The sequence below is a fragment of the Nasonia vitripennis genome, chromosome 5 (assembly GCF_009193385.2).
Source record: "Nasonia vitripennis strain AsymCx chromosome 5, Nvit_psr_1.1, whole genome shotgun sequence".
Taxonomy (NCBI): Eukaryota; Metazoa; Arthropoda; class Insecta; order Hymenoptera; family Pteromalidae; genus Nasonia; species Nasonia vitripennis.
In genome coordinates, this window is record NC_045761.1 from 19,389,227 (window position 1) to 19,412,743 (window position 23,517).

The 23,517-nt window shown below is 41.8% G+C and overlaps 2 protein-coding genes and 1 long non-coding RNA gene across 4 annotated transcripts in view; 1 reads left to right on the forward strand and 2 right to left on the reverse strand.

Moving 5' to 3' along the window:
• Positions 1-3,256: 3,256 nt before the first annotated feature.
• LOC116417551 lies at positions 3,257-23,051 on the reverse strand. The gene is made up of 3 exons (XR_004227802.1): positions 22,779-23,051; positions 4,604-4,737; positions 3,257-4,517 (listed from the first exon to the last, which is right to left on the reverse strand). It is a non-coding gene; the product is annotated as an uncharacterized LOC116417551 (long non-coding RNA).
• On the reverse strand, positions 6,733-7,363 carry LOC103315788 (glycine-rich RNA-binding protein 3, mitochondrial). The gene is made up of 3 exons (XM_008206297.4): positions 7,229-7,363; positions 6,902-7,115; positions 6,733-6,831 (listed from the first exon to the last, which is right to left on the reverse strand). The coding sequence occupies exons 1-3, from the start codon at positions 7,293-7,295 to the stop codon at positions 6,810-6,812; spliced, it is 303 nt and encodes a 100-aa protein (XP_008204519.1). The 5' UTR covers positions 7,296-7,363; the 3' UTR covers positions 6,733-6,809.
• Positions 17,005-23,517, forward strand: part of LOC100680067 — a 50,106-nt gene continuing 43,593 nt past the window's right edge. The window contains exon 1 of one of the 2 annotated variants that reach the window (XM_003424719.5): positions 17,005-17,490. In XM_003424719.5, coding sequence (XP_003424767.1) covers positions 17,353-17,490 — 138 coding nt within the window. In that variant the 5' untranslated portion in view covers positions 17,005-17,352. Of the gene's footprint in view, positions 17,491-20,911; positions 21,103-23,517 lie in introns of those variants that run through there. The other variant, XM_016986318.3, reaches the window with a different exon arrangement.

A 23,517-nucleotide genomic window follows, 5' to 3' on the forward strand; every position in this document is an offset into this window, starting at 1 on the left:
TCAGCCATATACGGTCATAAAGTGTATATCGCTCGAGTTATATAAATAAGATGAAATGCTTTCACAGAATCAATTTTCCCATCGAGAATATTGGAATATCGAATAAAAAGTAATAAAATAAACTACTGCGAGATCTCCAACCCCAAGCCCTTCACTCGAACCGCCAAAATTACTCAATCAGATTAGCAAACTTCAGCTTCAGGTATAGTCAAACCAAACATAAACTATACGCGCCGTAACATCCATCACACTTTCCCGTCGTCGCTTCGTCCCTTAAAATTCAAGACAGCGCGTGCGCATACGTCACAACCCTACGGCAGCAGCAATCAGGGCCTCGTCCTCGCGCCGCCACTAACGCGCACTTGAGTACACACGAACACAATCGCAGCTTTCTCTCTCTTCGTGAAGCTCGCGCTTTATGCTTGAGTACGTGTGTGTGTGTGTGTGTGTGTGTGGCCGGAAGGAAGCGTCGGCGCGACGACTCGTCGCTCTAATTACGCCATTCCATTAATTTCATGCAGATTGCGCGCCGCGCCGAACTGTGCGGGAGAGAGAGAGAGAGAGAGAGAGAGTGGAGTAGGTTGAAGGTAAACATAGTTGTTAACGCGAGCGCGTGTCGTCTTGGAAGGGAGATTGACGCGAGAGCAAAGCTCGATTATTGTTTCTATCTGCGCGTGTGTGCTGTCGTTGGAACGTACGGTGCGTTAATTATGTTTTTGATTTGATGATGCAGAAGGAACAAGTGGGAGAAAGTGATTCGGTGGTGAATAATTTGCTTGCTTATGAATTTTACTAGGTTTTAAAGAATCAATTAGGAAATATGCCTTCGGAATCGTGATGATAAACTAAATCCCTCTGAAGATAGGTATAAGGCGATTAATTAACAATAACGCTTATGCGTACCGACTTTAAAGACTAGTGAAAGCTCGACAAAGTTTGCGGCTTTGTTCGTGGAAGAAAAAGCATCTAGAACACGACGATGAGGTATCATTTTTCATTACGGCACTCTTAGGAATTTAGGCCCTTGTTCTTAACTGTGAGCGTCTTCTGTTTCATCAACTGCTATTATGTGCTTTTGACATCGTTATGACACTGTACACCTTTGTTTTAAAAGTTTCATAAAATGTTCGTATGGATATGTCTACGCTCAATTTTTGGAAAATACAATTTTGCGAATATTAATCAAGACTTTCACTATCAGGTACTTGTATAAAATCATGTTTATCTCAACGTGCTATTATCTCACGGGTAGCTTGCATGTATGATAAGCTGATCATTAGTATTAATTAACGAACATTAATCAATGAGTGTAAAAAGTAATTAAAATATGAACTAACTGATGAGTTTATGTGCAAAGCCAATTTGCAGTATTTTTTTTTTTTTTTTTTTTTTTTTTTTGTTAAATTCTTGCATAGATAAGGAAGAAAAGCAACGAGATCCTCGAAAAGTAAGGATCCTTGAACAATAATAATTACACTCGAAGATGCTTCCGAGAAACTGCGAAAGGAAATACTTATATCCTCTCTAGAGACTTGGAGGCCCATTACAAAATAGCTACAAAACGTGCGAAACACGAAACGCCGAGACTGCACTTATAGAGATACTGCGAAACTGCATCCACTCTCTCTTTTTCTCGCATAATGAATTTATTTGCGCATTCCATATTTCCCACCCTTGCATAAACACGCGCGAGGTCGATTTTTTTTAAACACGCGCACTTTTTGCTTATACGAGTGGAGCTTGCATGAATTTACGAACAATTTTTCATCGCGCCTTTTTAATTTTCAAGATTTACTAGGCTTCTTACTACTCCCCTCACGAGATAATCAAATGCAACCGCGCTGGTCTACAAAATTTAATTTCAAATTCAGACTATACATTCACTGAGAGAAAAATCATGGACTCGTCGCTGGTGAGTCCCCCCTGGAGTATATCCTGTGCGAGCGGTCTGGAGTAGTTCAAGGTGCTGCCGCATATAATACAGTGACAAGTCCCAGCAATATTTCCATAGAGCCATCCGCAATTATCGGGGCAGGCTCATGGAATAATTGCGGGCGCTCGTACTGCAATATTTATTCGTCGATATAAACTCCATGATTTTTTCCATGTATATGTACATCATATGCATGGAAAAAATCATTAAAACCAAATTTGTAAAGGTTTTTTGTGAGGAAGAAGGTTTTCTTTTTATAATTATATATATTTTTTTCACTATACCAAATTGAATTCCATTACTGTCGAAACCTGTAACGAATACTGTATTCTTAGAAAAATGTTAAAAGGGTTAAAACTAAATAAGCATTTTCTTCTATTTCCATGGGACCTAGAAGAATATTGCGCAAACAATCATAATTAAAATTTTCGACGTAATAACTAAATTACAATTGATTACGTATAGCTATTCTCAATGGTAAATTTAAATTTGATGTAGTTCCTACAGCTACTTGCTTTTTGTTTCTATGAGCTCGTTCGAATTTCATGGACGAATAGTGTATCACGGGACCATTCGCTTCAATGAGATGATCGTAATGCACCCAAAAGTGCATTTTAGGTTTTAGCTTTTTAAACAGCTGTACATACAAAGCATTATATTTTTGAATCAATTCTTTTATAACTATTAAATTACCCCTATATATCACCGGACTCATTAATAAACCTATTATTTTGCGGAAAATACGATATAGTTTCCAATATTCGTATTTATCATTAATTACGTCTCCGATCATTACACCTAAGTATCTACTCAAACACAGCAGCTCGGCGGCTGATTGCTTAATTTTTATTTTACTTTTCCCACCTTTACTAAGAGTAAAAAATAAGGGTCTAGGTTTGTTTTTTAATTCGATTTCATTGTAAGGGAAACTTTCGATTCTATTGTTTAGTACCTCAAGTGATATAACGTTACCTTACTATTAACTAATTCTGTGAGAACTTTTTCAAGTGTATAAGCAGCTACCCCTTCTTGAACGTCATGCATAATATCACAATAATAATTTTCTGCAATGTGAAATTTATCCAACTTATTAAAAACACATTTTTCTTGAATGCCATTTTTGAATGAATCATTTATAAAAAGGTCAATATTATAATTTTCTGGGGTTCTCAATTTACTTTCATTTGAACAGCACAAAATTTATTTGGAACGATTTATTAAAGCCACAAATTGTATTACTCTCTAAATTGTCTCCTAAAACTAAGGGACATTCAAAATAAATTGTATGTGTCTGGCCATTAACATTAATTACAATGCCTGATCTTGATAAATTATTCAAATCATTTATTGTCTTTTCAAATATTACTTCGTTGCTTAATGATTTCAGATGCTTTGCATGCACCAATGATACAAGAAAAATATTTTCAGATTTTGTAATGAGATGAGGAGGTAAGCAGGTAACTGATACATACGTCCCCTATAATTTTTCTTCCCCAGCATGGCTTGCTAGCGGATTACCGCATTCAAATTCGTTAAAATATAGAAATAGCGGAAATACAATTTTGTTCGGGTCTGCGTATTTACTTTTCCATAGTTCTCCTTGCATAATATTAGTTAAACTATCCTTGTTTTCATCTAAATTTTTCACATACTTCATTGTTTCTAAAAACATTCCAGGTATAGAAAAAAAATGTTCTAATGTGCTTTTCAAGGGAATATGAACGGTATAAATAAGTTTTTCTTGAACATCAACCTCATCAAACTCATCAACCTTTCTATTTACGAAAACATTATTTTTCCCTATTTCAAATATTTCTGGGGGTACATAATGACTTTTTTTTCGTAAATCTGAAATCTTTTGTGCTCTGAAGAATAATTATTAAAGAGACCTCTACTGTCTTCTAAAAGGAACTGTATTTTTCTGCAAAATACTTTATCTTCGACTTTTTTTTCTACTTGACGTTGTACAAACGGTGTAAGTATGTTGTCAGTATAATTACAAAATTGCTCAATAACAAAATCTACAGCTTTTCTCGATAGAAGGGGATTATTATACAACGATAACGTTAGATTTAAAATTTCTCTGTCTAATTTATTCCGGTTACTGATCCCATCTATATCAGCATGCAAAAAGTTCGCCATCTTTTACACTAAACTATATAAATAGCATAATAAATAAAGTTTCGTACAATATTAAAAAGAGTAATACTGAAATTTAAACGAAAAACTACATTTGGTTCTAATCAATTTTTTTCAAGTTTTCAATTAAGTCTACAGACCCTTTACAAATCTGCGGTACCTCTAACTCATAGACGTATTTTAGAATGAACTGCCATATATGGCTACAAATGTGGGGAAATGGCAAATTAAAAACTTTACAAAATTTCAAGCATACATCGACTGCATGGGTCGGAGAAGGAAGCCGATACATACATGCACCTATTACAACGTACGAACTCGTGATTGCGCTCAAATCTTCTCCACAAATCACAACGTAGGGACGAACAATTAATTTGTGATTAATGTGGAGCTGCTTCACCCTCATCTGTTCAGCTTCTAAAAGTGTAGCAAACCTTTGGCTGTCCTAGAAACCAATTTTAATTGACCAAATTAATTACAATTTTATATTTACAGAAAATAAATCACTGCAGTCAATCATATTATTCTTACATTAATGTGTATTATGAACGATTTTTCGATTTCTTGTTTCTCCGGGTACCAATTTTTGTGCGTCGCTGATTTTACCGTCTGTTTGACGATTTTTTTAAACAGATAGGGCAACAACTTCAAAGCTAAAATCTCATCTGTAAAAAATAATAATTTAAATGAAATATAGATTACGATGACCTAAGATAGAAAGTCAATAGAAAATCTCACAGTTTACTTCCTTGTTATGAAAGTTCATAAATTCTTAAATATTAACTTGTATGCATAATATAAGCTCTATAAAGTTGAGATTGTATCCAATATATTTGAAATATAACTTTTCAATGCATGTGCAAGTATATAGATTAAATAAACTAATGTTTAGAGGAGTTCCTAAAAATTTTGCTTCTATCGGTGATTCGGTCCAAATTTCAACTTTTTTTATTTAGAAGCCTACAGAAATGAAAAAAAATACTGGCTAATTATACATTGAAGCAAGATAAAAAAAGGTATCTATAATATTTTCTGTAAACCTAATAGTTTTTCAATTAAAAATCATGCAAACTTGGAAAAATCAAAATTAATCTATATACATGCAAATGCAAGTCCTGTGTTTACTTTCTGAAGGCCGAGAGCTATCTGAGCGCGTACCTGAAGGATTAGCCCGTTCTCTCTCTCTCTCTCTCTCTCTCTCTCTCTCTCTCTCTCTCTCTCTATCTCTCTCTCGCTCTTATTTCCGAATTCGCAGGTGTTTTTCTTCGCGCGCGTGAGTCTACCCTGTTTCGTCGCGGCGCAGCGTTACCCATACCGCTACGAGTTAGCCGCGGTACTCAACTCGTTACAACATACAATAACCAAAAGAACAGCACTTCGCGCAAAAGCTCGCGAATAATCAAAAGCTTCGAAAAACAACCAAACGAAAACCCTACATTTCTTATTCCAGTCGTTTGCAACGATTTCCTGGCCTCCTGCAGAAGCATATTTTAAAATCACTCCACGACTCTTCTTTCCAGCCCGATTACGCCGCAGCGCAGTGGTAGTGTATAAGCAGGTAAGCGTAAAGCTACTCGTGCATGTGTAGACAGCTGCTGCTATGCTGTTGCTGTTCCTTGGGGAAAAGTGCATGCAAATGTATGCGCATGCTTTATTGCAAGGTTACGTATAGGATCAGAGAAAAGGAAGCGCGGAAGCTCGACGGGCTGCTATACCGTTGGAATGATGATTTTTCGGTTTAGTTTCTGCGAGGATATTTATGAATATGAAATTCGAATGGGCTTGTCGGATATGGAGGTACGCGTTTTCCTGAATTTAAGTGTTCTCTTAGAAAGAAGTAGATATATTTATATGCTTTTTATAATGCACTAGTTTTTATGGAGTTCCTTCCTCTCACTGGCTTTTACTTATGGAATACGTCCACAGCAGCTTATTCGCGACGTTAAAAGTAGCTTTGCAGTTGAAGCTCAAAAGCTTTGTTTGAAAGTCGAACGCAGCGCAGCTACATATTTATGACATTAAATCCGAACAGGAAATAAGAAATCATGTAGAATATAAATTACAAGTTCATAAAATTCGATTTTCAAAACCGCACGTATTCGATTTCATTTTCAATCTTGTGAGAAAGCATCATTACACGTCGTAAGGTATTTCCAGCTCACCGTACACAGTAAATACCTCTCCAAGCATCCGGCGAGCATCTCTTTGAATCTTACGCTTTCCCGGCTTCCATTCGACGTCTTATCACCGACTTGCGCATGTATACGCCGGTTGGAGTATAAAGAGAGCTCTAGCAGCACAAAAACGAACAATAGGATTTTATCTCCGAAAGGCTCTCTCTTCCTCTCGGCTGCTGTACACGGCGAAACAAGACGATTTTCACCCATACAATCAAGCTCGCGTTATATACCTCTGCCGCTGAAAGCGCGGGAATGTAAGCAAGAGGTAAGGCGAGCTTTTACGTGGCTGTACTTTTGAAGTTAAGCTCGAGGCACAAAGCGCATCGAGATTGTCCGGCGTGCTTATACGCGCGTAATTACGTGCGAGACGAGAGAGGGCTTATGACGTTTGATGAAAGTGAAGATTAAATATAACGATTCTTTTTTTTCAGTTGACAGAAAATTTGTCAAGTTTATTTCTGCGGAAAGTAAGAACGCAGATTTGTTTTGGAAGAGCCTTTATTTTCTACTATACTATACATCAGAGTGAAATAAGATTTCGAAGCAGCTTATCTCGCCTACTTGCCGAAAGCAGAGGAGCTGTAAGAAGAGCGATTAAATTAAGTCAAAGCAAGGATCTTATCGACGATATAATTTACGCATCGCTTACCCGGCATTGGCGCTTGCCTGAGCGTTGGCGCCGCTGCCAGCGCCCATGCCGCCGAAGGGCATACCGCCAAAACCTCCGGCACCTGCATTGGCTCCGGCTTCGGCTCCGGCTCCAGCTCCTGCGCCTCCAAAGCCTCCGGGACCTCTGAAACCGCCAGGACCATCGCAGTCGTGGCCGTGGTGGGCGTGAGTCGCTCTGGCGATTCTCTTTCCGTCTTTGATCAAAACGTTTGCGTCGTTTTTAGATTTATCGTATTATATTGTTATAAATTCGCTATATAAGTAATAAATTTTACAACATCAGTACAGAGAAAGAATTACACAATACCTTCATGCGCAGACGGAAGTGCCAAACTGACAGCGATGAGCACGAACAGAATAACGAATTTGAACATTTTCACGGTTCAGTACTCAACTTTGTTATTGGAACGTTTACAAACTGACTGATGCTCGAGAATTGGCATTTAGCGGCTTTTATAGCGACCGAATTGGATGTAGCTCTGCACAGGTGACTAGTCAATATTTCCGGCCGGACGCCACGATCAGCGCGTATCGTTAGCTCGGCGATTGTTCGTTTCAAAGTCAAGTTCCAGTGAGATAATAGGGGGAAGTCCAGATTCGTTCCGATACTTCCACACATATGGCGTAAGTTATTTTCTTTCAACTCATCTCACATTATAATCATTGAGAATAAAGTAGAGCACAAGCTTAGTTTCAAAAATCTCCCGATGAATCAAATTTCCCCATGCCAGCACGGTATGAGGCACAATTCATTAGAAGCAAAAGAACATTGTTTAGCGATTACGGCATAGGATGTACCACACCGATGACTCAGGGCGATTCTTGATAATTTTATATTTGGCTGAGCGTACATCTTCCATAAAGAGTCTTAAAGGGGAGCCAGAAGATGACAAAGACCTGCATAGTCGCGGCCAGTGTATGCGGTCAATTGATCTCAATTGCTGATTCAGATGGACCACGCCGTCGTCGTCGACGTCCATTACGTCAGTATATAGCGTGTCACAGAGAGAGCGAGAGAGCCACTGCGGCCCCGCCTGCGATTCAACGATTCTCCCGTTCGCCTTCTGCATATTCATTTCCCCTACTTATGCCGGGACGAAAATATTTTGCTGCTCTACTGCGGTGGAATATTTATAGCGGATTTTGCGGTGAGAGGATTGGAAGGGGTTTTTTGTATCAGTTTTTTTGTCGTGACTTTGTTTCGACATATTGTCAAGTTACAGATGATTTTGTTCCGTTGCGTTTTTATTTCTTATTGATAAATCGCTTGATACTTGATTTCAAGTATTTTATCCTTTGATCAATAAGAACCTATATCTATGGACGAGCTTAATTATTAGAAAGACCACAAGTAATTAGGCTACGATTTTACCGTCAATCATTTTTACAGTTATAGCATGAGCGGCTCGTAGACATCAGGTCTATAACAAAGTCGTTTTGGCATAGAAGGCACGCCGCTGTATTTATAGGCTCGAAAGGCAGATTCTGATGAGGGTTTCAGGAAAGCATCTATGCGCCCCCTATCTTTGCCAGCCGAACTAGCCTATGACGCAAAGTTTCAGCGATGTGGGATGGGTAAGTCCAAAACATTTATCCTTTGCTATAAGTGCAAAAAGTTAAAAAAAATCTCAACTGATTTTCTTTCAGTGATCCTTTTTCACCGAAGCGAAATCAATTTCGTTACCTCCGTTAGAGCTTCCAGCCAATAAAAAATTGCAAGCCGTGCATTAATCTCCTACTCCGCTCTATAAAACACCGCCTGTGCATTAAGCCCTGGTATAACAATCGAAAAACGCATCAACGCAACCCTGAGAGCGAGTCGTCATTCGAGTGAGTACAGTCATTGCATCCGAATGCAGCCTCCCTTCAATAACACAATTAATCGGCTAATTATTTCATTTGTCATAATTCAACACAGGAAAGCCACTGCACAAGGCAACCTTGACTCTTCCTTCCGGCGAACGTCTTGTGTGTATTTTTACCGCCGAGAGAGAAGCGCAGCGAGTTGTCGCGAGTACTTTACGTAATGACCGATTATCAAATCATTCGGCTGCGCCACCGCAGAGAGACGCTCTAAACTATGATTGTACGGATTTATTATAATCGCTTGTCTCGCTGTTACTGAAGATTTTATTTGGGAACATCGCTGGTACGTGTGGGAACCACGTATAATTTATTCGATATACTTGTTACCGATACCCTTATACGAAAAACCTTAACACGAAGCGACAGAGGTGTCCATTGCCATAAGGCTATAACACGCGTACCGGCATCAGTAACGAAATACCGACGCAGTTTGCAAAAAAAAAAAAAAAAAAAAAATCCACAAAAACTAGAGAAATCGAGGAAAAAGGCCGGGCACACACGCTGCTTCAAAACAGGCGATCGTGTATAACTCGAAACGAGGAAATTGCTACGCGCAACCCAAGTATTTCGCTCGTCCGGTTCTGGCTCTTTTTCCGAGCTCTTTTCAAGCGACTCGTCGTTCCACCGCAACTCCCTGCCCTATATGCATGAAAAAAAGTCCACGTACAAAAAAAAAAATCTTGTTTGGGCCAGGACTGCGCACCGGCGTTAATTTTGCGGCGCCGACCGGAGACTCTATTTTTTTCACTGGGTAGAGGATTCCCGCGTCAATCTCTGCGCCGTTGTGATACTTTTCTGCGAAGCGAGCGTTTTTTTCAAATTTGAAGAAGAGGTATAAATTCTCCCCCGCGCACGATTTTATTGCTAATCAGCGCCGCAAGCGAGTTTTAATTGGGGATACGTGATGTAATGAGGCGACGGTTTATAATTGCACGGCTATTTCGCGGAAGTTTAAATAGCGTCAATTTTCGGTCGACCGGAAAACCATAAAAGAACACATACATAGTTATACATGACAAAGCGTACAATAACGAACAGCAACAACATTAATTGAAAATCGCGAATACACCACACAGCCAAAAGAAAAATAATAATAACATATCAGGCGCGTGAAAGCGGATACATCCTCGGTTTCACGCTGGCGCATCGCTTTTTCATTATCGTCGGATGCTAATCGCCGAGCTCGAGCCAACGAAAAGGCAAACGAGTATAAGAGACGGGAAAAAGGGCTGCGTTCGTGTGTACGTGCCGTAGTAGTGGAGAGAATGTGCATAGCTGCTGTGTAGGCGATGCCGGTCACGTTTCCCCGCGAGGGAGAGAAAGCACCGTGCGTAAAAAAGGAGGAAAATCCACGGGGAAAAAAGCTCGCGCGCGAGGAATCATTGAGCTTACCACTGCTGCTGTAATATTTGCATGACACGTACGGCTGAGATTTAATTAAAAATGTGGTATTCACGAGAAGAATTGATTTTCTTCAAAGCTAGAATAGTTACAAAGTTCGCGCCTAGACAATGAAGCTCCGGCGAGAAACAATAGGGAGCAGGAGCCGACTCGAGATAAAGGAAAAGAAGCTCCTTTACAGTCTGGGCTGCGGAAACTTTCGGATATTGTAAACACGCGCCGCTAAAGCTTCACAATGTGCCGCGTCGATGCACAAGAGCTCGCCTAATGCACTGCAGCAGACGCGCAGGCGTTTCTGGCGTGCGACGCGCTTGCGCTGTCGTGCGCGGACATTTAGTGCTTTGAGAATCAAGTCGCATTGTTTTTACTCGCAGAGCATCGATCTAGTTATATTCTCGTTTCGAAATAACGTGTGACGTAACGTGTTTGCGATTTCTTCTATTCCTTCGTACCGCGTCATGTGAGAAAGCTTCGTATCGATAGAATTCAGAGCTCAAGCTCGCGGCTACGGTCTGAATAGACCGGCCACGGCATTGTCGAAGCTTTTTACGCTGCTTCGAGCTTTTACGTTCCACTGCACACTCGGGATAATTTTAGAAGAGCGAAATTATATAAGTTATCATTCGGACAATCCCACGCGGATTTGCCGCACACTGTGCGACGGCGTATTAGAGGAATATAGTCTCGCAATTTCGCGCTACTCTCTCGTTATGAAAAACTTTATTTGCTCAGATTGCGCGCTCGTGCGCGCGAGAAGTATACAAGCTTCGCCGGCACGGCAGTCATGCTAATGAAGAAAAGGAGCGAAAATTTTCCCTCTCGCAGTGGTAGTAGCAGCCCGCGAGACGAGTTGAAAAGGAACGTCAGAGGCAAAAATTTTTTGACGACCAAGCGAGCGTCCTGCGAAAAAAATTTGACTGCTCATGCAGCTGAGATAAGAGCGAGAGAGAGATAATTCCGCGCTGCACTTTTATACGCCACCTCTTCATTTAGCGAAAGCTCGACTTGCGAGAATACTTTGATAAAAATTTTAAATGAAAAAGCTCCCTCTTTGAAAAAAAGAAGAAAATATAAAACGAAACACGTTTCAGCGTCATCGTCGAAGCCCATGCAAGCTTCGCCATCATTCTCGTCATAACGTCCGTAATCGAATCTTTGCAAGACTGCGAGCGCGTGCAGCGAAGCAATTATCGCATTCTCGCAATTTCAGGCTTGTGATTATCCGGTGCGCGGCCGAGGATCGAAAACGCCGACGGGCACGTTTTATTTAACGGCTTCTCGCGCGTCCTATATCGCGCGATATGGAAGCTTTGTAGTCGCCGTTGTCTTCGTCGCGTGTCTCATTTTCTTTATGAGTTTTCTCTTTTCGTTATCGAGAGAAAGAAAGGGATAATTGCAGGAGCTTTTTCAAGCTCGAAGAGAAAGCTTGTATACACTTGGTGCATCGAGGGGTAATTGCCCGGAACTTTGCTGACAAAGTATTACCCCTGGATTGTTTGCTGTGCGGCTAGACTGCCACTGCGTTTTTTACGTTCTGTTTGGACAGTTTTTGATGGACCTTGCTGTTGTACAAAGCGTGCTTTGCGGCAATTCGCGTTTTTTTGTGGAAAAAGAAGTGAAGCTCAAAGTTTTTATTTGGCTGTTTGTTTTCGCGCTCGATTTTTGCGAATGCATCCATTTCTAATCTCAAAAATGAAACTATATTGTATAGATGTTATTTCTCATTGTGAACCGTTCATATACTATTTCACTGCTATTCTAAAGCTTTATTCTTCGGATTATCAAAAACTCGAATATGCTGCGGCTAAGCTCGCGTTATAGCGCGTTGACGCATACACACTACTCCTACGCAGGATTCTAAGTAATTTGCCGCGCTCGGGAACGATCTCATTGAATTTTACGACGTTTAAAAATTTCAGATCCAGGCACGTATGCTTAGACCCTACACACACCACTGGCCTTGTAACCAGCGACGTGTTTTTAGATTAGAAGATTTTATTCAAGATTTCGGATATTGTATGCTCGGCACGTAACATCATAAAAGAAGTAAGGGAAGGTTATCATATTCGCGACTTGTTTGAAGTCTCAGTTGGTATGTAATACATGTGGCACTTGGTCGGGAAATTTTATTGGTTTTTCCGGAATTTGTAATCACTTGCGCGCGCTGCAGCGCGCTTCGGTAATAGGATTTATGAGTCTCTTTGGAATTTACGTCCCACGCGTCTCGGACGTGTGCTTTATTTTTTAGGGCTTTTATAGAATTCACATTTCAGAGAGCTTTATACAACTTATAACGCGGTGGCAAGTAAGGACGAAATAAATTTGGGTAGCAGGAAATTCGTTTGCGAGTAGATTAAATTCGTGGAAACGTTACAATTGGGTTACGAAGTGCCCTCTACCTATACGAGTTCGTTCTTAACGAAGATTAGACGCGTTTCGATGAAGTTCCCGTTGAAGATTATTTTTAAACAAAAGTCGAATTCAAATTTTGCGCCGAAGTAACTTACTTATATTGCTTTAACTAAATAACAAGCACAAAATGAATTGTCTTTATAATTCTACGAAGTTTGAAATTTATGTTGTAAAATGCTACTAAATAGAATTTTCATAATGTCTCAAAGTACATAAACGAGATGTTATACTGCGAAATGTTCATAGGTCCATGAACTTCAAACTTTGCGAAATTATATCGCGGTTATTATATCCTAATTCAGTCTCGATTATCAGTCACAAGCAAATTAGTTGCGGTATAATATCGCGGCGCGAATTTGAATTTAAATTAGCTCCAAGTTGACAAATCTAAAATCCACCGCATGCACTTAATTAATAAACGAATTAACCATATCCACTCAAAAAACTCACCCATTCAAATCTCTCCAAATCCCCTTCATCCCGTTCTTCCCTCCTCCACCAACGAAAGCATCGGATTTTCACGCGCCTAGTATATATAGGCCGAATATTCCGAATTACACGTGTACCCGTCACTTGTACAAAGAGACAGCGCAGTGGTGTAGCCTACGCCGTTGAAATACATTTCGCGCGAGTAAACCCGTCGCTATACACGATTCGCCGAGTTGATCTTGCGAGCGCGTATAATGCTCGAGTGAATATATATTCGTCGAGTTTCGCTCAACGTCGGATGCGTTTGTGTTTCGTGCGATATTATTATATATACACGCGTCCCGACTGCAGCCTCGACGTTTTCGGCGTTAGCGAATAAATCCCTTAAGACCCTAGTCACTCTTCTCTCTTTTTGCTCCACGAGTGTGTATATAGCCCGAGAGTCTAGCTCGTGCGCGCGAGATTATTGAATTTCTCATTTTATTCGGTAGAGCTGCTCCGCAAACCTCTTCAGAGGCTATTATACGGGATTGCCGCCACTGACAATGGACGATGTTTCGCGTTCTGTGTGTAGAGATGGTCTTGTGCTGCAGTCGCGGTTTTGACAGTTGATCTTGTTTGGCAATGCTGCCCTTGTGTTTTTGTATGTAGAGTTGCTCGTGTTCTGGAAGTGTGAGACGATTAATCTTGAGATTGAATAATTAACGACACAGCGAAAAGTTTGGCTCGAGAGAATTTTACGAATTCGCGGAATTATATATCCACCAGCTGTTGTAAAATTTAAAAGTAAGTTACATCCGAGCAGCTTTTCCGTGGACGTCAAACGATAGCATGAATTTTCCAACCGTGTGTCTATAAAACATGCGCCAATTTATATTTCCCTCGCTCGGCGAGCATTATTCACTCGGTCTTTCGTGTGTCGTATCGTCGCAATTCTCTCGATTCCGTCGTATCAATAACACAGATCCAGCCATAAATAGACCGAATCACAGCGGGCCGAGCTTGCAAATTTAATAAACGCGATGCGCCATACAAAATACCCATCAGCATTACCGGGAACACAGTTTCGAGCTGAATCATCGCGCGCAGTTTTCGCAAAACCGATCTAGCCACTAGAATCCGCAGCGGGACTCTGCAATTTATTTCTCGTCCACTACCGCGCGGTGCACACGAATTCGAAATATCATTTCAAACTATACTGGTACCACTAGATGCACAGCCCATCGCACTCGAAATACCTCTTCAATCCCGGCGAATAATCCGCGGCGGCACTCGGCCAAAATTCTCTCCCTTTTGTATCCATCCTTCTCTCTCTCTCTCTCTCTCTCTCTCTCTCTCTCTCTCTCTCTCTCTCTCTCTTGGCTCTCGCACCTCAAAGCATCATCATCATCGCGGGCAACAAGGAGAGAGAGGGAGAGAGAGAGAGAGAGAGAGAGAGAGAGTCCGGAACGTCGGCTTCATTCAATCGCTGGGCTGCTGCGCCTTGCTGATAAGCAACCGGCTTGAGAGCTAGTCCGAGACGCGCGTTTACTTTGCTCGAGGGTCTAGCCTCGACGTCTTTGCCGCCTATATAGATACTATGGCCAAGGGTGTACAAAGGCCTGTATCTCGCGCGGCGTCGAGGGATGAGACGAGCGGGATACTGTGTGCGATCACGCCGGGGTAATACTCGGCTACGCGAGGAAATTCGGAATTTATATGCAGCCGCGCGCGAGCGAGGCTATGAGAGTCTGCGGCTACTGTCGCTATTGGCTTCATCGGACTTGAAATTCGGGGGCTGCGCGGCTGTTTGAAAAAAATGAAAGCTTCCGCGCCGATTCGATGCGCCTTATAAAGCTTGCGCTAGCTCGAGTGATATATCGTTTTAATAAGTGTGACATTTTTCGAACTTTGGTTTCTCGAACACTACAAAGCAACAGCCTTTAGTAAGACGCAAACTCAATTTTCTAAAAACATGTGTACTTTTCATTTTTATAAAACATACCAATGCCGCGGAGTCATTCGCGTGATTAAAACCAGAGGGAAAGAGCTTTATCTCGAGCAAAAAAAAGAAAGACAAAGAAAAATGAAACAAACCTCGGCTTCGACCGTAAAATTGCATCACCGTCTACGTGCTCATTTATACTTCTCCGAGAGTTTCGCACTGTCTACGTGCGAGAGCTTCGTTCCCCCGCATAAAACCCCGGCTAGAGATCGTCAAGTCCGAGGAGGTAGAGGAGAAGAGAGAAAAAAAATTAAATAGCCTTAAATCTGGCCTGATCCCGTGGAGTAATTCGGTCGGCAGAGCGGCAAAGACTCGGACGTAGATCGAAGTTGTCACGCGCGAGAGTGAAAGAAATTCCGCGTTCCTTCCTTTGAGAGAGAGAGAGAGAGAGAGAGAGAGAGAGAGAGGGAGAGAGAGAGAGAGAGAGATTGCTAACGTCGGGAGCACTACGGAATGACGACGGGAGAATAAGATACAATGCGAAAAAAGGTTGGAATCTCGCTTGAAAATTTTCTCTGAATACTTCAGTGATTTAAAGGAAAGCACTGTTTGTTGGCCAGATGGAAGACACTGCAGGCTGTCTTGCGCTGTAAAATTTGAAAGATTTTAAGAAATTGTCCTTATGATAGCTCTACGACGGCTATTATTTGCAACAATGGGGATTCGATAAATAGCGGGTGGATATTGAACTCGAGCTCCCTCTCTGGGAACAAAGTTTAAATACATATCCGCAATCCAGCGTAGATTTTACTTAGCGCGAGCCGCGAGATCGCCGTACTTTTGATGGCGGCAATTTGGTTAAACTCTCTTAAATGGCCTTGAGGGGGGCCGCGGAATTCTCGATCTACGATTTTGAATATTTCCGAACTTTATGTCTACTTTTCCGCGTGATAGTTTATATAGCTATGCTTATTCAAAGTAGGATATTAAAGAATGTAGAGTGTAGCAGTGCAAATGTTCACTACTTTACGATATACCCAGTGTTACTATGTCGCATGCGTATGACTGGTTTAATTAAATCCTGGGATTAAGAAGACATACCTCGTTCAAAGGGAAAACTTTGCCCCGCGCCAAGTTCAGCTTACTTATTATAAAGTTCGAATCACGTCATACGTAACCCAAGATGAGATTACGCTGAAATACGCTCTTTTTATCAGCGAATATACTCCGCATATCGCGAATATAACTAGTTAATCTTCGCTAGCGGAGTCTAATATGATTTCCCATAAATAGACGTAATTTCAAATCTATATATATGATTGGAACAATGATTTTATTACATTTGAAAGCTGAACGCATTTCGTTTATGCGTTTTGATATCGCGCAGGGGGAATGAGGATGTATTAATATTCGCGAGCGCGGAACCTATAATTACTGACAAATAGCGCGAACTACAAAGTTACTGGAAAAGCAGATTAAATTTGTTCGAAATGATCAAACAGCGTGTAATGGAATGGAGAGCACAGGTTGATGTGTACTTTTGGAATATAATCCGATAATACGACTCGCGTGTATACCGAGGGTATTAATTATTGCACTAATGGGTGGATGTCTAAATATTTGAAGCGTGGTTTTGAACGGCCTGGCGCTTGACGAATAACGATTCCAAAAATACATTAAAATTTGCTCAGAAAGAGAAATCTATTAACCCAATCTCATTTTAGAGCTCCGCTTATATTACCCCGCGAGAGCTTTCGAGCTTTGCGAAACAATGAAAAAGCTCCCGGGCTTTTACGCAAGCGGATACTTAACATGAGCAAAATCTTTTCGTCCCATAAATTCCAGCGGACACCCACACGCAGCAGCGGCAGCTGCAACGGACGAGAGCCATCGACGCAACAGAGAGCAGCGCATCGCCGATTGAATGGAGCTCTCTCTCTCTCTCTCTCTCTCTCTCTCTCTCTCTCTCTCTCCTCTCTCTCTCTCGAGCGATGAGACGCGCGCGCGCCTTGGCGCTGCGGAGGAGGGGATCATAGGGTTCCGAGTCTCGCGCGCTCGCGCCAGTACAGCGGCAGAGTGCTCGGTGGCTTCGTCGTGTCCGCATATACAAGCCCCTTTACCGTCCAAAAAAGAAAGAAAAATAAAGAACTCGCTCGCGCGTTTCTCTCCTTTTTTCTACTGTACACACACGGGGGCAAATACGCAGCGCAAGTAGTACGAGTCAGTGAGCGCGCGCAGTGTGCCGGAGAGTGCTTTTTTTATACCCAGTATAAAAGTGCGAGCTTTTAGGAGAGAGAGAGAGAGAGAGAGAGAGAAGCGCAACTGGTGTTGACGCTCTTGGTGATCTTTCGCAGCATCGAGGGAGAGATAGAGAGTGAGGGTATTCGAGTGAGGATACGATGACGATGAAGTGGTGCGCGATTGTGTGCGGGATCGTGGGGATGCTGCAGGCTGGTGCCTTAGGAGCCGTCGCCGAGGACGCGATGCTCAACCAGTGCAGCGAGCTCAAGGCTCAGGAACATCTGGATCTTACAGAGGTAACGACTTCTCGTTAGGCTTTGGCTTTTGTTTCTCTCTCGAGGGGACGTGCTCGGCTTTCCGCCGCTGGATATTTGACTTTGTTATGGATGCGAAAGTTTCTATTATTCCGAGTATCATCGGTCATTGTTCTCGGAGAGTGTGTCGTGGATTTTTCATTTGGAGGATGAGCGCTGTAGCCATGGACGATCTTTGGCGTGGAATTTTACATTCGGCTACGATATAATATGTTAATTCATTGGTGCCGAGTGTGTAATCAATTCTGATTAACGGGCTTTTACTTATGCGGACGACGTTGTTTTACAACCGCCGGTATTACCGCTCGTTAACTCTAAACGTTATTATATACGAGTCGTTATTACGTCCAATTACTTTCCCCGAGACTTTCGTACAATGCCTTAAAAATTCTACAGACACATCGGTTTAATATCATCGTCGTTACAAATGTTATAATCATTATCACCGACGACCTACACGTACTTTCCCACAGTGGTTTAAAAACTGCCTGTCCATTTTTTTACACACACACATCCGAGAAAAACAAGCCAAAAAAAAATTCAGAAAAATTCCCCCGACTGCATAATGAATCTTGAATTTCACAGCGGAATGCTTTTTCCGCCTCTGTAACAAATCCGCTTTGGGATGAAATTTCAAAACACGGCTCGCGACACGCGCGCTTAACTGCAACTCGGCTAAAAGCAACGATATACGTGTCGACGTACGTAAGCGCAGTATAGCCATCGCGTGTAGGTACACGCGTACCTATACACACATAGCGAAAAAGCGAGAGAGAGAGAGAGAGAGAGAGAGAGAGAGAGAGAGAGAGAGAGACGGATCGAAAAGGGAGTAGAGAGGGACGGGAGCCGAAGAGGAGCGAGCCTCGTTGCAGCGCAGACTGATTCTCGCATTACGCCGTGTGTGTCGATTTAGATTATTAAATAGGAGGCGACTCAAGGCCGAGTTCATTTGGGTGACATCAATTATTGTATACGCGCGCGCGCGGGCTCGGCATGTCGCTCTCGGGTGCCCACGCAAGTGCGCCATGCGTTGCATTCGGACTGTTTGGCCTGTGATGCGTCGAATTGTTGACTCGACCATCGTCGTGGCTTGGAATCGTAAACTAATTCGTGTAGATGGAGGGGAGAATTTATGCCATAAGAAGCTAGTTTAATGTGAAGTTTTAACGAATCTTTTCCCGCGCTAATGCGGAGATGCGTTAGCGGGTCGGAAAAAGACTCGAGCTCGACTTTTGGACAACGAGAGTTGAAACAAGAGCTTTTAATGAAAAGGCAAACGGCAATCTCGGCGAGATCTACATTTCCCCGGTATTAAGAAGCTCTGGGCGAATCGCGAAGGACGAAGCGTCTTCTTCTTCAATTAATTAATTTTTCTCTCGAGCTTTCCTCTTTTCTCTCCGCTCCATTATTCGCGCGGAGACTCGATTTTCTCGCTTTCCGACTGCTTTCCGAGAGCTTTCCACGGCGAGCATTCGTAATATTACGTTCAGCCATTATTTTCTCGCGCAGTTAAAAGCTTCGCGGGAAGATATTGTTGCAAGATATGGCGTATAGAAATTCGCTAAGGGTTAATTAGAGAAAACAATTAAGTCTTTCCAATTTGTGTATACCTTGTTTGATTTACTTTTTCGCCATTATGCACGACGTCCCCTGAGAGACAAAGGGAGACGTCATTGTGTTCGAGCTGGTCCTTGTACTACTCGACATCCGCTCTCGCGTCCGTATCTAAACTTCGTCTTCTATTATTGACTCCCTGCTGGGCTTTTCTGTATGTTTTCTCCCGTGCCCTTATAGCTATACACTCTGCTTTTCGATAACATACGAAATTCTATTTTATCGAGGTTCCCGCTGTATAGAACATCGAGAACGACGAGATATAATATTTATCACCAAACCACTCATCAACAAATTTATTATAAAAATAAAGTAAAAGTCATACGGAGAAATAAGAGCTCAATAATGAAAAACTATTGTTTTGCTGCAACAGCAGTTATAGCATAAGTGGGCCCAAGTATAGCATACCTGATATGAAAGGCATAGGTAGCACACCGCTTTATAAGCACTGAGTGCGCCATAAAGTGATGAGGGAAATGTAAATGTGCCTAAGCGCCACCTATCTTCGCTCGTCAGAGACACCGAGAGTTTGAACAGTGAGTGGGAACCACTATAGTACAAAACTTCTTCGTTCCGACACACCACTATCCACATCGTCAGCCCAAATCGAAGTTGACTTGACGTAGATTCGTAACAGCTTTTAGTAAAAACAGCCAAATTTTTAACATTTTCGTGTCTTACACTTGGACGTGACACATCCGAGTATATATACGGTGAGTATAACACAAAGTGTGATACCTCTTTTCGTCATTTTTCTTTACGCGTAATATACCTGTTTGCATATCTATACGGGACCAGAATCTGGAGAAAAGAGATGCGATGTCGATTAAGATAAATCGTTACTCAGGAACTGGCAAAGTTAGATCAGACCTGACTTCTTCTTCTTCCGCTTCTTCGTCGTCTTTTCTCAGACTTGACTTGCGAACATGATCGAAGCTCGAAGTATGAAAAGTAGATAAAATTGAGATTGAATAGCTTACAAAGTAGAACTTGGAAGTTCTGTAAGTAAGCTTGATATTCTTAAACTCGGCGTTAGTGAGTCCGACAATCAGAGTTCAATGTTTACGAAAAAAGTTTTAAAGCCTATATAACCGATTCAAACTTTTCGAAATTGATTATTTTTACGTTATGAATTTCAAACTAGAGCTTTATGTTGTACTTATTGGAGAGCATACTTTCATAAGCTCACTCGTGTGTAAATAACTTAAAATCGTTATCGATAAGAAACGCGCGTAAAGCGGTGAATTCAAAGTTACTTGCATAAAAGTATTAAACAATAATATTTAAATTAAAGAACACCATCTTCCAAATAAACGCAACCCCGCACCAATCCCTTGATAAACTGCCCGTATCCTTGAAAAATGTTCCTTCATTTCGCTTCTCGTTGATCACCTTCATCAGCGCGCACTAATAAACTCGCCTTTTCGAGAAACGAAAACAAAGCAAAAAGAAAAATTCATACATCCATTAAATACCGGCGAACAAAAAAGAGAAGCCGCCGTAAAACCCATTAGAATCATTGTTCATCATATACACGTCAGCGCTGTGTGTATCTATAGCTATATACAACGAAAGGTAAGCGCGCGCAACATGACTCGGCAGGATTCACTCTTTCTCTCTTATATGGCGCGATATATTTTCTAGAAAAGCGCACTGGAACAAAATCGCTCGTTGCCCCTGACAACTCGGCGAAGAAGTTGAGCTTTTCGCTTTTTGTTATACACCAAGCGCGCCCGAGCGCGTATAATGCCGAGCTTGATTAGTATGCAAGCGATTAGCATAAGCTCGATGCTTAAAATCCTACGTCGTGGGCAATGTATATGTGAGATACTTTGTGTCCTTATGAAAATCGGGACGGAAAATTGAGGGTGTATAGAGCACTTTTCTACTGTGATTTTTGCTGTTTTTTGAAAGGCTAGTGGTCGGAGATATGAGTTGAGCTTTTTACTTCATGGATGAGGAGCTTTTGTCGCAATAACTGTGAGTATTTACTAGTGAAACGTTTATTGCTACGGGAGTTGTATATCTAGTTTCCAAACAAATCTACTATTCTAGTGCAACGAAAACACGCACTTATAAATTCATTACAGAGCCAACGCTATCAAAGCATCTCGTTTCCTCTCGCGTCCAAACAAAGAGTGTCCGCGCAGCCAAACTCTCAGGCGAATAACACTCTCTCTTTTGGAAAATGATGGGCAAGCTGTTGCGGCCTCATCTGCAACAACGGCGAAACTCTCATATCCACCCACACACACACACACACACACACACACAAAGCCATACACGAGCGAGACGCGATTTACGGATCGAGCTACGAAGCCAAAGGCTTGACGTGCATCGGCGCGCCCGAAATTTATCGCGATTCTCGCGCGCCAGTTATAAAGTATGCAAGGGGGTTCGCGCGCGCGTTGCGACACCCGGCGAAATAAAGCATTTCTGCCTGCGCGCTGCAGTAGCTCTCTCTCTCTCTCTCTCTCTCTCCCTCGCGTCCGGAAATTCCAGGACGCGCTGCTGCTACTGCTGTGATCGGGATCACGTGTGGAGAAATAGAAGGGGGTAATGGAGCTGGATTTTTAGAGCGATGTTCGAGAGGGGGATAAAGCTCCGTCGGTAGTATGCACCTGCTGGGAGAGATTCATGACGGGACTGAAAGCTCAGGATTTTCTTCGGAGAGGTATGCGCGCCCTTTCGAAATCTCTGTATTAATGCAGTCGGATATAGGAGGAGATATTATGCTCGTGGATTGATGCGCTGCGCGTGGGTATTGAAATTAGGTCTGTTTATGCGGATGAATGGGATATTGTGATGCTTGCGTGTGGGTGTATAGCTTGGAGGGGTGATATTTGGCCTCGTTTTGCTTGTCTTTCATTCTACCTATTAACAATGGGATATAGTGCAGATACATCCTTCTTGGCGTAAAATTGAAAATTTTAATTAACTCCGTAAGCTCTCTACTCTTTAAAAGGAATAAAAAAAAAAATGAGGATCGTTGAGCTGAAGAAATGAGAAACGAGCACAAAAGTTTTTCGGCCAGTATAGCCTTTGTTAACCCAATAACGAACGAAGTCTTTCAATTTGAAGCGGCGCGCGGGTTAAATTCAGGTCGAAACAGTTCAAACCAGTTCGTTTTTTCCCGCCTTTATTACGACCGCGTCTCTTTATGCCAGCCCGAATTATTAGTATAATAACGTACTTAGCTCTAATTGGAGCTTTTGCAGCGCTTGCGCGCGAGCCTTCGCGGTAATTGGCGAAAACGCTAAGGTCTAACATTCAGTAATTATTGATAATTATTTTCATGCACGTAATCGATGGTGAATTGTTTCTTGGTATTTCATTAATTTTCCCGCAAGCAGCGCTAAAACGTACATTTTACCCTTTTACGTATTTTGATAGTCGAGCGTGTAATCATAAAAATATTGATTTTAATGCATGCGTGAAACAATTTCGAACAAGAATATCGATCGCATATGGGCAGCTGTATGAATACAAATGAAGCCATCAAAGGAGATAATGGCTGAGGCAATTTATAATGCACAAAGTCGCCTCCATAATGAAATCCCGATCGCGTCCATGCGATGTTCTTTTCCAACGTATAATAATCATCAGTAAATAATTAAAATTCTTAAATAATTTATCCCTCATTTTCGCACACATACCTGTATATACACATAGAAGAGAAAGCGCCGTGGCGATATTTTTTTTTTCACTCTTTATTCGCCGGAGCTTCTTTCACGCCTCTTCTCTGTTCTTTCCGCGTAGCTTCTCCCCTTTTTTCCATCCGGCTTTTATACACGAGATCCGCGTTGTAGTGTAAACTAAAAATTCCACTCCCACAAGGGTGAGTTGACGTCTGGCGAGAGACTGCGGGGACTTCAGTCCTATAGGCTGCAGAAGGTCGAAAATGAGAGAAATGCAGCGAGGCGGCTCTCGTTGGCTTATACTTTGTTTTTAGCGCTGCAGCTCGCGCATAGCCGCGTATTTTTCACGCGCGAGCTTTCTTTTGCTCTTGGCTTAACGAAGCCTATTCCAGCTCTTTTTAGACCATTGTTCTTCCTGTGACGTAATTTCCTGCGGCGCTTTTCCTAGCCCGCAACGAGTGGCAACAAAAACGAGAATGGACTACTATATGGCTGTATATTGTTTATGTAATATAATGCAAATTTGGATTTTACGTGAATGCAATGCTAATTATGCTTTATACGATGGTAATTAATGGACTTTCATTATCGAAATGTTAAGCATGATTTTATTCGAAGGGCAGTTTTTAATTGCCGCAATATCGCTGCTAATGACGCGCGCGTTATGAAATATATATATATATTTAAAAGCTTCAATTCATATCAAAGTAATGCGCGCCCTTTAGTAACTTCACGAGCTGTGCGTATAAGTATACAC

Coding starts and splice junctions, on each gene's coding strand:
- LOC103315788 (XM_008206297.4), bottom strand. CDS start 7,295: ATGTTCAAATTCGTTATTCTGTTCGTGCTCATCGCTGTCAGTTTGGCA. Junction 7,116..7,228: donor ACTTCCGTCTGCGCATGAAG/GTATTGTGTAAT, acceptor TTTTGATCAAAG/ACGGAAAGAGAATCGCCAGA. Junction 6,832..6,901: donor CAGGCAAGCGCCAATGCCGG/GTAAGCGATGCG, acceptor CTCTTCTTACAG/CTCCTCTGCTTTCGGCAAGT.